Here is a 16,586-nt window from a genome sequence, read left to right as displayed (position 1 = left end):
GGCCCTGTAATATGAGCTTTCTAGTGTTTTGATTGTGTAGTGTTTTTTGGTAGAGTTAATTAACTTTTATTTTCACTTTTAGCTGTATATTCCAATTGAAGAGTGTTGCGGAATCAATTACACAGAGGGTTAACTTCTGCCGTCTAGTGTCTTCGTCCGCATTTAACTTTGTCATTCCATAAATTCTCAACAGAATGCCACTGTACTGAATCCAGATGAAATTATTTACCTGCTAATTTTTTATCTGACTAGAAGCAACACCAAAGCATGGACTTTGACATTTTGGATTTTCCTATTGCACTATATGTGCCACGAGTCTGCTTTAAAGACTTGCACATTTCTTTTGAATAAATACTCATAATTGGCAAAATTGATAAACTAATAGTTTTAGTCATTTAAAATATAAATGATTATTTAACTTGGCTCATTTTGTTGCAATGTCTGAGGATGGATGTGATATTGTGAATTTAATATAACACAAAGATAGTAAATAATTTCCCCTCAAGAATTGTTTTGTATTATTTTATTGAAATACGAAGCCTTTTCAATTTCTCAGGTTTCTTACACGATAAGTTGCACTTCAACAGGATAGTGGTCACTAACGTCCAACATCTGAAACATAAAACTGCATATTAAATATATATATTTATGATACAATTTAAATTAAAGGATATACACAATTTGGCATGAATATTTTCATACAATTTGATAATTATTAGGATCCAGAACAGACTGTTAACCTTTATTAATCAAAACACAAATAAAACATTTTATTGGTGTTATATTCAAGAAGTAGAGTGTAACTTAATGGAAATCAAGCAACACTGTATTTTAATGGTGTGAACACCAGCAGAAAAAGAGGAAACATCGGATATATCAGAAGGACAATTAACGGAAATAGAGGCATACATAGATAAAATATAATAATGGTGTGAACACTAGAATAAGATGAACGAGAAAACATCGGATATATCAGAAGGACAATGAATGGAAAGCCAGCAGAAAAAAAATGTTTTAATGGTATGAACACCAGAAGAAGAAGAGAAAACACCGGATATATTAGAGGGACAATAGGGAAATGCATGTTTCTGAAAGAATACGTTCAACATTGTGGCCGAATTTTATTTTCTTTTGTAATGATTCAAATACATGTTTCAATGATCCAATAACTATCTACTAATCCATAAATGCAGTAGATGTTTATATTTGAAGTACCGTAAATACCTTTTTAACTTACTCTGAGGCTTCTTTTATGCAGATATTCTCGTTATCATAGTACCGAAACAACACTAACATGCAACTGTTACTGTTAGATAACGTTTCTTCAACATGAGGACTTCTAATAATGTCAACACCATATTGTACCATCACAACATATTTTTCGAAACCTACCCTTTCGTAATTCAATCCAAGTGTGTTCTCGAACTGATACACGTTAGCTGAACCTGGTTGTACTGCCTGCTGAAGCTTGGTCCCAGAGACTACGATTCTATGGTAGAACAAAAACTGATATTATTACACACACGCATATTTAATATTTTTTTGTATATTTTTTTTCTATAGGTTTTTATTTAGTTATAATATTAGTTTCTATTAACCTATTTATTAAGTAATAGTTTTAAAATAATGAAAAATGCTGTTCTAGTTTCATTCAAATATTTGTAGAACGAGACAAAAAGAAAGAGAGAAAAAAAGAGAGAAAAAAAAAGAGAAAGACATACTATATTTTTTTCAACCTCACACGCGTTTAAACCCGAAATTGTACAATATAATTCCGAGATTTCTGTTTTTATTGGTTGAGGGTTGGTAAAAAAGATATGTGCTTATATTTTGCACTAAAAATAATAATCATAATAAGAGAATGACAGAGCTTTGAATATTTAGAAATCGCTGTTATATCTAGATAACTATGTATTCATTCATCATACCTATCATATGCACAGTTAGTATTTTGAGATGTGGTAGTATCAGCATCCCAATCAAGCAACCAATGGAAGTCAACATTGTCATAATAAAATTGCTTTGAAGCCAACTCTTCAACCTTGGCATAGGAACAGTCTGCATTGAAATCTCCGAACGTCATTATATTCTTATGGATAAAAAGACAACATTGATCAGTTTTGTTATATCAACGACACAATTAGATTAAATCATTCCATAAATGTGTAGTCGACTTATCACATGCTATGTTGTATTATGTCAAAAGAAAGGCAACTGTGGAAAATTATACTAGAATGATCAATTTCTTTTAACCCGATTTTTGAATGAGCAACATGCTTTTGAATGCATCAAATCAATGTTGAAGAGGTATTGGGAAATCTTGATTTATTTCCTTGATAAGGTCTTACGCGAAAGTTGATAAATATTTTTTTTTAATTTGTTTTAATATTTATAAAGGAACAGGTTCTATCAAAATTAATGAAAAGCAGTAGAGTACTAATTCAATATAAATATCTTTTGTAAAAAGCCCAAATCTGGGTGCGGAATGTCTCGTTGTGTTGAAGGCCAATTGGTCTTATTTCGAGTTGTTTTCTCAAGAATTTCCATTCGCAATTTTATTAAATGATTTTCAAGATTTTTCAATAAAGGCTCGACTATTTCATGAAAAAAATATTTTTAAAATTCGCGCCCGCAGAGCGAATTTATGTTATCGAGCACGACCAAATCTAAACATAATAAAGCCAGGGATTTATACGTTGCAAGGTTAGGCCCTATATGACTTAAACATGATAGCCATATTTACATTGTGTGAGGGAGTTTGAATAACCTTCTTAATAATTTCTTAATTTATGAACGGGGACGTTTAAAGTTTTTTTTTTATGACAAAATAAAATTGAGTACAAATGTGCCATTCAAAATAAGATCGATAAAAACAAAATACAATCACTGATTCATTCTATCTTTGACTTTTATTATTTTCTGCTCAGTCTTATATAAGCTTTTGAAAAACAACTTCCTCATCGGTAGACATATATTGGTTTATGAGTCTGCATTGGTCTAGAGGTCGGGTGACTAACGTTTTTAATTTTTAATATTGTCTTATATTAATATGTTCAACAAGTATTCTGCAAGCAGTATACCAGCTATTGCTATTTTATTTGATTAATTTTGTATTATTTCTTTTTGAAACAAACCTTTTATAGTGTTTAATGGAATCAAAATATTGAATTAGATTAATTACTGAATTATTAGTTTTTTAAAACCTTTTTTTTACTTTTATTCTCATGAAAAGGCTCAGAATATGAACTAAAACCGTATAATAATCAGGAGAGAAAAAATCCATCGACACATACAAACACAAACATATAAATGTCAGCTCACCGTTATTCCCCACTTGTTCACTGTGTCTTGGTACACATTATACAAATAACCAATTTCTGCGACAGCATCGTCTGGTTTTGCATGTATACCAGTCGCAACAAATCTTGTTTCTGAAAATGAACATTGACTTTCTAACTTTAATAACAGCATGCGAAATTTTGTATGATACAAAAACATCAACTATAAACCAGTATCAGAGATCTTGAGAACACTTTAACTAACTAGCATATCTTCCAGCATGACCATTCTTTAATCTTAAACAAAGATATAGCCTTCTATATTAATCTCGGTATCTATGATGAATTTATATTATATCATATTATATTATACTAGGCACAGTAAGTTTTTAAAATTATATCAACTAACTAACAAAAAACATCACCAAAGATACCAGGATAAAGAATTAGTACGGGAATCAAAAAAGAGAAAAGGCCAACAAAAATACGAAGTTAAAGGGCATTATAAGGACCCTTTATCCCAAAAAGTTTTGCCAAATAAAGCTAAGGTTATCTATTCTTTAAGCACAAATGCATAGTTTTTCAAACACTTCAAAGTTTTGAAGCAGCTACTTTATAAACATAACCTTACAAAGGCATGAGATGTCAAAACAGAATAGCTGACTACTGGGGTGGTTTAATACCATCAAGAATGAAACCTCATCGAGCAGTGGGATCGATTCTGTGGTTGTAAAAAAACTCATCAAAAAAATTACAGGTTTTAGCTTGTACGCAAACCGCAAGTTTAGTCTCAAAAGACTCCGTATGGATTCCATAATACAACTATTCAAAAGGCAAAATGAAGTTCGAAGTTAAGGAGCACTTGGTTTCCTAAATTCAGAAAGATGTCAAATACAGCTATGATAATATATTTATAAAATATCCTTATACTATTTCGAACAATCACAAGGTTTGTACACATTTAATCTATAAATTTTACCTTATCAATTAAAAACAGACTTTCTGACTTCTGAGCTGATAACATGTGGGAGGAAACCTAATCCAGCAGTGACATCGACTTAGTGATATTTACTAAGCATAACATATCTTTAACTGAAATATGTATATATCAGAAAGTGTTGGCCACCGATACCGCCAAACACTGTGAAAGGGTAATAAATAAATCGGACTAAAACACCAAAGATATTCTAAAATAAAAGAAGCCATTCACCAGTAACTTATTTTTGTTAACATCAAATCTTGTTAATTTTACAGCAACGGGTTACACATAGAATATGGGATATAGGTTATAGTCGAATTCTAAACGAGAAGCTCAAAATATTGCCGTCAATAGTTAAACTAGATATAAATAGGAAAAATGAAGGTAATATGAACGTTAAACATACACACTGAAAACTCAAAGTCCTGAGGTAATATAGCAAAATGGTCTGAATATTTATATCCGGTGACATTACATCAACTGACTAACATTTATACCAGCCAGATAAATTATGTTTCTGAAAGGAAAAAAAAACCATCAACATGACTTACATGTGGCAACGACAAATATCGTATCTGCAACTAACAGCAACTGGTTGACTAACATAAGTGATATAATAACTAACACACATTCGACCTCTTAATAGTACCAACTTAAAGTCATTCTTACTCGTGTATTTGAAAAAAGAAATGCGTTAAAATACCTGTTCCCCCATGTACAGGTTGGAAGAGAGCACTGTATGGTTCTCTTTCAAACCAGTCAGTATAATCATCAGGGCCGTCATCATACTGGTGAACATCTATTAATTTCAAAGTACGTACTCTGTAAAACAAACACACTGGCGTTATTAATATTCTACAATGCAGGTTGTTTAATCATGATACAACTTCCGATTGATATCCACTTTTATGAATATTATTTTTTCGTTGTCATTTTCATTATTCCTATGCTTGTAGTACTTTATTTATACTGGATAGGAATCTCAAATCGTACTACTACGAGTGTTTTGTAAAAGAATAAGGAATAAATAGGCACTCAGGTAATCCCACATATAGAAACATATCTTTTAATACTTGCGAATCATAAGTCCTTCATGGCTTCAATTAACATTACATAAAACAGCAAATCGGGGGCTTACCATGTTTGTATTGGATACCCGAGCTTCACAAAATTCCATACAAATAACGGTACATTGATGTCTCATCTTCCTGTTCGACTACAAATTTTTTTAGTGGTATTAACCATATGTGGAATCTAAAAAACTCTAAAGAACTTATGGATAATTCTAAATCTCGGGCTTTCTCTGAAATCAGTTCTATCAAAACTTTTAATTTTCAACCCCGTATATAAACTCATCATAGATACCAGGATTGAAGTTTTGTGTTTGCGCCGTGTATTTGTATACCCCCATTCCCCATGTGAAATTGAAAAATCGTCTAAAACAAATAATTCACAATGCCTTTCAACATAAAAATGGTATCATACGCTTTAAATTTTATTTCTTTGGGATATCATACGGCATATTTTGTTAATAGTGAACATAAAGGTAACACATGCTACACAGATGTACATGTGATATTATGCCAGTGTTTCTTATTGACAATATATTTAATTAATTTGGAGGTAGGCTGTTTCGTCAAATTGTCGGCATTCCTATGGAACGAACTGTGCACCTCTAATTGAAAACCTATTCTTATTTTCAAATGAGTCGTAGTTCCTTCAGACACTTGTAAACAAGAAGATCAAAGAAGACAGATAGTTTACTCTCACATTCAGATAAAGTGAGATGTTCTTTATAGTAACATTTCAAACTTGTATGATTGTGTTACATTATCATATCCTTCAGAACTAGAAATTGAAGACTTATATCTCGAATATGACATAAGTGGTAGACGATTTTAATTTTGAAATTATCAGTTTCATCCACCTTCGTAGCAATAAACCAATTTCAGCTACATATAAGAATAAGATATATAATTCAAACAACTCCGTCAGTATTGAAAAGCTGCAGCTTCTCATTACACTTGGTAAAACGTCACCAGTGTCCAAGCAGATAATTGACGAACCAGGGGTATGACAGAAAACGTTTCTAAAAAAGTTCATTGGAATATACCAAAACCTTATTGATAAATATTCCGTATCAACTTCACAAATAATACGTGATGGTGTTGAAGTATAGATTCTTGGTACTGACAATGGTTATCAGCTAAATAACATGTTATAATGTTCCTAAAAAGGTCAGGAATATGACAGCTGTTATCTATTCGTATGATGTGTTCAAGCTTTTGATTTTGTCATTTGCTTAGGGACTTTCCGTTTAGAATAATCCTCGGAGTTTGGTATTAATGTTATTTGACATTTTTTAGCAATCGAACTTAAAATAAATCGTTAGGAAACAAATCATTGCAACTTCTCTTCCTGGCATCGCTATCCACTAAATTGTTTTACACGTTATAAATACCAGAATAAAACTTACTTGTAGAAGTAAGCATACTGTTCTTTGTATGAAGATCTTCCCAGACGTTCGCTTACTGTCATACCGTAACTATCGGTCCTGTAATAAAGCAGTGTCCATCGGTCAGTTTCTTGAGCAGCTGAAGGTTATCGTTGAAAGAATTATTTCTTTACCCCCAAAAACTCTTTTCAAAGGATTATTAAAACACACAGATTGCATTGTGGTGTTTATATTGTTTATCTTATAATTGAATGTACAAGACATGATTTTGTGAATTTTACAAAGTGATTATAAGGAATTCAGCTCCAAAATGTACTAATTAAAGAAAAGACGGTTATAAACTAGGTCTGCTCATACTTCCTACCTTTTGGTATTAGTCCATTTTGTCCGTTTAATGAAAATAAGTTTAAGTCTCCAGTGTTCGTAATATGATTTTATTACTCGGTTTGTATTTCATGTAAACATCTGTTTGAATTTTTAAATGAATGTTTTTCATGTATGTGTTATTTCAATACTTCAAAATATGTGGTTTATCAGCTGTAAAACTTACTTGTTCACTAATGTCCAAAGATCTTGTAATGCCTCGCCGCTTATGTCTCGTATTTCTTGTATCAAAATCAAGTCATACCTAAGTACTATCTGTTTATTGAAAATTTTCTTTAATTCATGTTAGTGAATTTATAAAAAGAAATGTAATTCAAACACTGTTTAGCAGATTGGTTGAATACAAACCCACATTTACTTCCCTAAATGCATTGCTTAATTTGTATTGTACGTTATTGATTAAGAAATATTGTTTTGAAAAATACAATTGCTTATGGACTGTTAGTCCTCGTTTCTATTATCAGCTGGAAGTTAGCGCTTTTGCACGATCAAACTAACATTTGTGTCCAAACAATCGGTGTTGGTAGATTAAGAAACTGCAAAGCATCAACGGGGTAAGTTGACCTTAAATACATTCGGCTATTCTTTTCATGTCCCTTTTGTTCATTTATCTCCAAATATTTCTACGTATTTATATATCCCCCTTTCTTTCAAATGTGTATGTGTGAGCGTTTTTTTGTGGTAACTCCAGTGAAGCACATCAGATGTATGGCTTTTATTACAGTATTGTTTTCAATCACATTTTTTGACAGCCTTGTTCAATACATTTTATTCTAGGACAATATGAATATTGGACTAAAAATTGCCGTTTTACATACAGTTGTTATCTCTTATAAATATGTCATTTGAGCATTAATTGACCATTTATGAAAATATATGGCAGTCAAAATCTCTGTTACGAAGATAATAGCGTGTAATATTTCGTGGCAAAAAGCGATTTCGGTAACACTGGTGCGTATATAACTATGTTGATTTGAGCGTTTGGCGTATCAAATTTTTCGAGGTGCAGCTACCAGCAACGATATGCACAAGCATTAGTGCACAAGAAACGTGGTGGTGTCATTATATTTTTAAGTTAAGGGATCCGCCTAGACAAGTTATCCAAAACTAAAAGCCTTGGTGAAAAGGGTTTATAAAGGGGTTTATAACTTTTCAATAAATATAGTTGAACCAACCTCTTTAATATAGTTCGCTACTTCAGGGTCACTCATTTTGGATTTTCCGAACGTCTTGATGTTGAATGCTGATACCAGAAGTGGAGTCCCGTTACGGAGTTTTGGATTTTTACGACCTCTAGGTTTTGCTTGAATCAGTAATGCCATAAACAGCACTAAACCGATTATAAGATATCTACACATTGCAGGTTCTAAAAAAAATGTAAATACAAATAAAATAGATATAGAATAAATGTGAATGAGACAGCGATTACCAATCATCAGAGGACATTTGAAGTCAATATACAACCTTCAACAATAGACAAGTATTCATAGAATATGTCAAGTCTCTAAGTCGTTCGGATACTAGAAATTTTAATAGAGACTATTTAATTGGGCTTGCGGGTATTTATCTTTTTTTTTTAATATAGGATTTCGCTATTATTTTTCTATAAATGAACTTTATCTTATGCTTAATAGAAAAATAAAATTAAAAAAATGGGGTCACCGTTCATTTAAGCTCTCAATCTGTTTAAAGAAGCATACATTTTTGTAAAGGTACTTTTTTTCTGTTGAACTAAGAAAAAAAGGTAATATCGAAAAAAAATTAGTTTAGTTTAAGTACACCTTATTTGTAAATAATAAAAAAAAAATATAGGTCACCGATGAGTTAAAAAAGATATTTCAATTCAAATGCCAAAAAAATGGCATTTTTGCACCAAAGGAAGATAACTTAAAGCTTTTTCAATGGTACATACATTTTTAAAGGCATTTGGGCCACTACGATTTTTTTTCGGAATGATTTTTGTACCATATGATTAGGTAACACTTAATACATAATAAATTAAATTTGTAATGAAAAAAGAAATGTTTATTTTTTTTCGGAAATTTTTAGACTCTCGAGCCTCCTTAAGGTTCTTTATTTAACACCAAATTCAAATAATGACAAATACACAACAGCATATAACTGAAGACAATCAGTGACGAGCTAGTGATGTGAGACAGGCATATCCAATGAGATAGGGTAAAACTAGACAAAAAAGAGGCAAAAGATTCCAAAAGGGGCATTTAAAACTCATAAGTGGTCCAAAAACTGGTAACGCCCTGGCAAAATAACAATTAACTACGAAAAGACAAACTGCAGTTTACAAAACACTACATCGAAAAGTAAAGACTAGACATCACGAACCGCACTAAAAACTGGACATCACGAACCGCACTAAAAACCAGGGATGCTCTACTGTACTCATGAAGATTTAACAGATCCTGATCTATATGTGCATGCACTGCTTGTTTGTTGCTGCATATTTTTTGGAAAGTGAACAATGTTAAAGCTGAAATCATCTCTTTTGTTGTCAAGTTTTGTTCTCAGTGTCGATCATAATTGTCAGTTTCTAGTTGTCAATCAAAGTTTGTAGCAGATTTAACTATATTTGTGGTATCCGTGATATCTAGTTCGATATGATAAATGCGTTCAACAAAGTCAACAAACTTAAGTTCTGTAATGAGAAAACAACATCTATATATCGAAAGATGAAGATACATGATACTCCTAGCTTCTTTTCATTCTTCTTGAGAATATCCTGTTTGCAGTTTTCCATAAGCTTTTGGATAAGGAAAACTGTATAGTTCGTCTTCATAGGAATTCCGATTGTTAGTTGAAAAATAAAAGTTTACTGAAGTTTAAAACTCATATAATCAATCATCCTGTATACTTGCTAAGACATAAAAAATAGATTATGTGTTTCAAAAATATAAGTAATGAGGAAATGCCTGGAGAGGAGCATTACACAAATCTTACATCAATGAAAGACAGACAAAATCATGGCAAAATAAAAAAAGAGACTAACAATATAAGTAAACTTAATATCATGCTTTCAAACCCTTGATACTGATCTAATTTATATATCTTGGTTGGAGCTGTACTCAATTTAGGATGCACTACACGAAATATCGATATGTATTATTAGTATTCTTTGAGAACAAGACTGGCAATTTAAAAAAGTTTTAAAATCCCATAATCTTCCAACTAAAAGATACACAGACGAAAGAAATCAATTACATATATAGTTCCGTGATAGATAAAAATAGAACTACAAGAATAGGCCCAACAGTGATAAGGCATTGCCGTTCTATATAATGCCCCCCCCCCCCCAATTATTAAAAGGCTATAGTTGCGGGTAGAATTCGCACATGAACAAAACATAAAAAGCACAAAAAGTAACACAATGGTGTGCCAAAATAGGGCAAATGTGTGCAGATTTTCAATGTAGAAAAGAGTAAACAAAAGAAATATATTAAGATTTAATCCTAAATTATTGAAAAGAAAAATCACAAAAAGATTGAACTTCGAGGAAAATTCAAAACGGAATGTCCGAAATCAAATGGCAAAACCGAAAGCTCAAACACATCAAACGAATGGATTCCAACTGTCATATTCCTGACTTGATGCAGACTTGATAGAATAGTAATCTGTCTAAATGCCAGTCGTAGTGAATGAAATAGAACGGTATAATTATTATGAACTGATAAAGAAATATGTAAAGCAAATGACGAACTGTTATAAATAAGACGTAGAAATCAAAATATATTATTTACCTAATATAGATGTATACTAACAGTGTAGCAAGTTTACAAGACGTGACACAGTTCCGAGATAAAGTGTTCTATGGGTAACTGTTTATATAGCATGGTAATATTTTAAGAAGTTGAAGAGTGAGAAAACGACAGATGTAATAGTAATTATAATACATGAACATGTGAATACACATTTGGAACCGGTCTAAATTTAAATTCTATCATGAGTGATTTATTTATGTTTAAAAGATATAATTGTTTAATGAATAAGGTTGTCTTTACATGGGGCGCAAGACTTTTGGGCCAAACCATCAGAGTGACAAGGGTATCTTGTGAATCAAGTTTACATTTTGGCTATTAGCTTTTATTACTCTTACAGATAACTTGCAGGTATACTTTTAAATTTGTAAAATAATAAATAAAGATTTTTTTTTCAATTCAAACAACAGAAAATTCCATGCTTTGTGAATCATGGCTGGTTGAAAAGAAAAAAACTTGACGCTTTACACCATACAGTTGAAATGGGTAAAAATAGTAGTCACCACTTCTAATTTGACATGAATTATCATTTATAATGTCATAATTAAAAATCAAATTTGCATTTTTTTGATTACCCAGGAATACATTGCTATATTTACCAAAACCTTTATGAAGTTGGGGTCCTCAATTCTCTTTAACTACATATTGTATTGATTAAGATTTGAGCATCACTAACGAGTCTTTTGTAGACGAAACTCGTGTCTGGTGTTCAAAATTTTAGACCGAATATCTCTGATGAGTTTAGTTAAACAGTTAAAGGGAATATCAGCATATATTATAGTATCACAATACTACCGTTTTTAATTATATGTAGAACTATCTCCAATCAGTTTGAAAAATCTATTGGTGTATAGTTTTCTCTCTTAAAATAATTATTTTATACCTTCATGTTGTACATAGTTTAAATAATATATATTGCTATAAAGAACGGATTGCCTTGCTTTGATCAAATCCCTTTTTGAGCAGGGAATAGACATTGACTTGCAAACTGAATCGGTACATAAAACAAGAACATCTTAAGATAGAATGCCATTATATTAATATACACTAGTTGTTAAAAATATATTATATATGGCTTCTTGAAGATTAGTCAAAATTTCGACTTTGAAAATTAACCTAATGTCGACTTTAAAATTAAACCCAAATATCGACATTCGTAAACAATTTTCCCGTATATTGAATAAATTACACTATCATTTTGGCTATTAGCTTTTATTACTCTTACAGATAACTTGCAGGTATACTTTTAAATTTGTAAAATAATAAATAAAGATTTTTTTTTCAATTCAAACAACAGAAAATTCCATGCTTTGTGAATCATGGCTGGTTGAAAAGAAAAAAACTTGACGCTTTACACCATACAGTTGAAATGGGTAAAAATAGTAGTCACCACTTCTAATTTGACATGAATTATCATTTATAATGTCATAATTAAAAATCAAATTTGCATTTTTTTGATTACCCAGGAATACATTGCTATATTTACCAAAACCTTTATGAAGTTGGGGTCCTCAATTCTCTTTAACTACATATTGTATTGATTAAGATTTGAGCATCACTAACGAGTCTTTTGTAGACGAAACTCGTGTCTGGTGTTCAAAATTTTAGACCGAATATCTCTGATGAGTTTAGTTAAACAGTTAAAGGGAATATCAGCATATATTATAGTATCACAATACTACCGTTTTTAATTATATGTAGAACTATCTCCAATCAGTTTGAAAAATCTATTGGTGTATAGTTTTCTCTCTTAAAATAATTATTTTATACCTTCATGTTGTACATAGTTTAAATAATATATATTGCTATAAAGAACGGATTGCCTTGCTTTGATCAAATCCCTTTTTGAGCAGGGAATAGACATTGACTTGCAAACTGAATCGGTACATAAAACAAGAACATCTTAAGATAGAATGCCATTATATTAATATACACTAGTTGTTAAAAATATATTATATATGGCTTCTTGAAGATTAGTCAAAATTTCGACTTTGAAAATTAACCTAATGTCGACTTTAAAATTAAACCCAAATATCGACATTCGTAAACAATTTTCCCGTATATTGAATAAATTACACTATCATGATTTTGAGAGTTTTGTGTGTAAATTGTACTACAAGAAAGATGTACTAAGAGTGTCTTGTAAAACATTTAGAACTAAATCAGCAGTTAGGAATACCACATACAAAACCATATACATTGTAGTTCATAATGAATGAGATTTTGGCAAATCATAAGTCCTTCGTCGCTTCCAAAAAAAATACATTGGACAGCAAACTTGAGGCCCTACCTGGTTTCTGTTATATACCTAATTTTATAAAACCCGTACACACAACGATATATTACAGGCTGATTCTGTATGTTCCACAAATGAGTTGTCCATTTTGATTTCAAAATGCCTTTATCATGTCAGGAATATGATAACTGTTATTAATTCGTTTGATGTGATTCAGCTTTTGATTTTGCCATCTGATAAGGAACTTTCCTTTTTGAATTTTCCTCGAAGATCAGTATTTTTGTGATTTTACTTTTTAGATTTACAAACATTCTGTCCGCATTGAAAGAGGGTCTTCAGAAATACTGTGAAACTGTTTACTCGCGTAGTGGTATCAACCATATGTGGATTACAAAAAAACTGTAAGGAAATACTCAATAATTTCAAATTTCGATCTTTCCATGAAACGAATTCTATCAAAACACTTGATTTGTCATCTGTATAACACGATTTCTGATGTCAAATTGAAAAAGAAATAACCAACAATGAGTTTCAACATAAAAAATTGTAGCAAACGCTATAACCTTATTTCTTTGGGATACCATACTGCATATTTTTTAACTAGTGACCAAAAAGGAAAAAAAACATGCTACACAAAGAAGCAAGTGATCAGTATGCTGGAGTTATTAACAACAATTTTGTTGAGTTTGGAGGTAAGACTTTATCAAAAAACTTTCGGCCTTCCTATGAGAACGAACTTCTTGCCTATCACTTCTTCTTTTAATATGAGTCGGAGTTCCGTCAGTTACTTGTCAAAAAATTGTTGGATTAACAATTTAACTATTGCTGATTGGGTTCCATTGATTTATCCTCCAGCACTAAAACATCAAAGAAACACCAGACATGGCTTACTCTTTCACAATTTTAGACATATACCTCGACTTTGACATAAGTGATCATCTCAGTAACAGAATCTATGACAAACGAGACGATTTTCGTTTTGGTATTAACAATTTACCATACCTTAGTAGCAAAATATAACTTCAACTGCATATGGATTATACATTTCCTAACTCATTCGTTGTTCAAGAGCTTGCAACTGCTACTAAGACATTGCAAAACGTCAACAGTGTCCGAGCAAAAAGTACCAGGGTTATGTCAAAGAATGTCTCGTCCCTTCCCTAAAAATGTTCATCGTAAGATACCAAGGCATTGTTGATGAATAACTTCTAAAAAAATACACGATTGTTTTGAAGTATAAATTCTAGGTATTGACGTTGTTATCATCGTTACTTCATGTGAAAGTGATCTTTTATTTCATTTGTCTTTGTAGATTATTACTTTTACTGTTCAGGTTCAGTCTTTTTTTCGTGATATCCAATTGACGTGGCTCGGTTCATGTACATCCCGTCATTGTGTTATTGTGCTGTGGTAAAATTTTATATTCTTGTCTTTCGGTTTTGCTTATGTCTTTGTCTAATTGCAATTTGTTTTTGTTTATTTTTGTTGACATATTTGGTTTTTGTTTTATAGTGATTAAGATAATAACACAATGTTGACTGCTGTTCCCCATATTTTTGACATTTTTTACGTATTGACTTAATTGTTTGATTTGCTTACACTTTGTTGTCAATATAATGGAATTTTATGCGACTATCATACAGAGCTTTACCTAGCAACTAAATAAAACAGGTTTAATCCAAAATTTTCTTCACAAGAAGAAATAAAATCACATAAATACGGAACTCCAATGAAAATTCAAAACGCAAAGTCCCTGGTCAAATGTCAAAATCAAAAGCTCAAACACATCAAACGAATGGATAATTGCTTTCAAATTCCGAACTTGGTACAGTCATTTTCTTATGTAAAAAATGTGGATTTAAACTGGTTTTATAGCTAGCTAAACCTCTCACTTGTATTACAATGTCTGTACCAAGTCAGGAATATGACAGTTGTTTCCCATTCGTTTGGTGTTTGAGCTTTTTATTTTGCCATTTGATTACGGACTCTCCGTTTTGAATTTTCCTCGGAGTTCGGTATTTTTGTTATTTAATTTTTGTTAGAGTTAAGAATATTTTATAATTTAACTATGTTATCCACAGTTAACCTTTTCTTGGAAATGTACCAAAAAACAATTGCAAATGACTAGTTAATGAGACAACTTTCCAACAGAGTTCAAAAAGACACGATTGTAGTTAACTGTAGTTAACCGTGTAGACTTAAACAACGAGCAAAATACATACCGTACAGTCATCTATCAAAAGCCAAGCAAATAAATTCATTTGATAATAATAATCCTGAATAACATTTGCTACGTTTCCTTTTTTTTTTTGCGAGAATCTCTTAATAGGTACACTTTTCTTGTTGGATTTTAATCAACTGGGTATCAATAAAATCGAAATTTTCACACAGATTTTACAATGAGAGTTCTTATTTGTGGATGGTATAAATACAAGTATTATTTTTTTCCCTGAAATTTGCTTTAAAACAACTAAAGACACAGTTATGACATAATATACCTCATTAAATTATTTTCTTTCAACACTTAGTCAGTGAACAATCCTACCATAAATGCCTCTGTTTCTGTTGCACTTCCTTTAACACATGCCGGTATCATGTCAAATTTTCATCACAATAAATTTCAAAAATATATATTGACAATAGTAAGTTCCGAGGTTAAGACCGAAATGCCCAACAACACACACGTACGGAAATAAATTAGTCTGCCTTCAAACGGTGTATTTGATTTAAACTATATGACAGGTAAAACATATAAAAATGAATAAAGACGGAAATTTAAGGAACAAGCTTCACACTCACCTCTTGTTTCTAGATGATAAGTAAATTTAGATTTAAAAAAAAAGTACGCAAAACCTTATTTCTAGATAAGGATATCTACATCAAAAACGTGGGCAGAGTTCGTTTTCTATTAGCATATTATCAAAGGACATTGCCACTTTCCATATGCAAATGTGTTTATTAATTACATCGTTAAAAGGACATGTGTTGCAATTTCAACAACTGCTACTGAAAAACAACTAAATATTTCTCAAGGAATGTTAAAAAAATGCAGAGTTGCAATTACACATAATTTCTTAATAATTTTCTTCACATAAACATCAAACACTACATGTTACATGTTTCTTCGTTTTAAAAGATTTTTTTTCTCTCGAGTAAATGGGAACAGATAAAAGGGATAAGAAACGTTTGATTTCGGAGTAGATAATTTTCGACATGTAACCTATCAACATTTTGGTAGGACATTCTGGTACTCGGTCAAGTTAGAGCAACTACAATTTATAAAATCAAGCTAACAGTCGGTGCAATTTATGGGGAAAATTAATGTTTTTCGATTTGTGGCCCTTGTTCTACAAGCTGCACCGATTGTAAGGTCGATTTACGTCTTTCAGTTGCTTTTACTTGAATGTGTACCAGAATGTCCTAGGTAACCTGTCGATAAAAAACAGTGGAAGAGAGACATATATTTACGTTTACTTGGTTCTCA

The 16,586-nt window shown here is 31.3% G+C and overlaps 1 protein-coding gene across 4 annotated transcripts; it reads right to left on the bottom strand.

Annotated features, from left to right (window-relative positions):
• Window positions 1-508: 508 nt before the first annotated feature.
• LOC139497682 (deoxyribonuclease-1-like) lies at window positions 509-16,028 on the bottom strand. Of its 4 annotated transcripts, none has more exons than XM_071285925.1 (9): window positions 15,902-16,028; window positions 8,272-8,462; window positions 7,263-7,351; window positions 6,734-6,811; window positions 4,961-5,079; window positions 3,322-3,431; window positions 1,929-2,089; window positions 1,393-1,489; window positions 509-612 (listed from the first exon to the last, which is right to left on the bottom strand). In XM_071285925.1, the coding sequence occupies exons 2-9, from the start codon at window positions 8,452-8,454 to the stop codon at window positions 562-564; spliced, it is 888 nt and encodes a 295-aa protein (XP_071142026.1). In that variant the 5' UTR covers window positions 8,455-8,462; window positions 15,902-16,028; the 3' UTR covers window positions 509-561. The 4 variants fall into 4 exon arrangements, with proteins under 4 accessions (XP_071142026.1, XP_071142037.1, XP_071142018.1 ...); XM_071285936.1 differs by lacking the exon at window positions 15,902-16,028 and adding an exon at window positions 15,601-15,753; XM_071285917.1 differs by lacking the exon at window positions 15,902-16,028 and adding an exon at window positions 10,849-10,966.
• Between the last annotated feature and the right edge of the window lie 558 nt (window positions 16,029-16,586).

Source organism: Mytilus edulis, chromosome 1 (assembly GCF_963676685.1).
Source record: "Mytilus edulis chromosome 1, xbMytEdul2.2, whole genome shotgun sequence".
Taxonomy (NCBI): domain Eukaryota; kingdom Metazoa; phylum Mollusca; class Bivalvia; order Mytilida; family Mytilidae; genus Mytilus; species Mytilus edulis.
The sequence above is the reverse complement of the archived record's forward strand: the minus strand, read 5'-3'. Positions and strand labels throughout refer to the sequence as shown.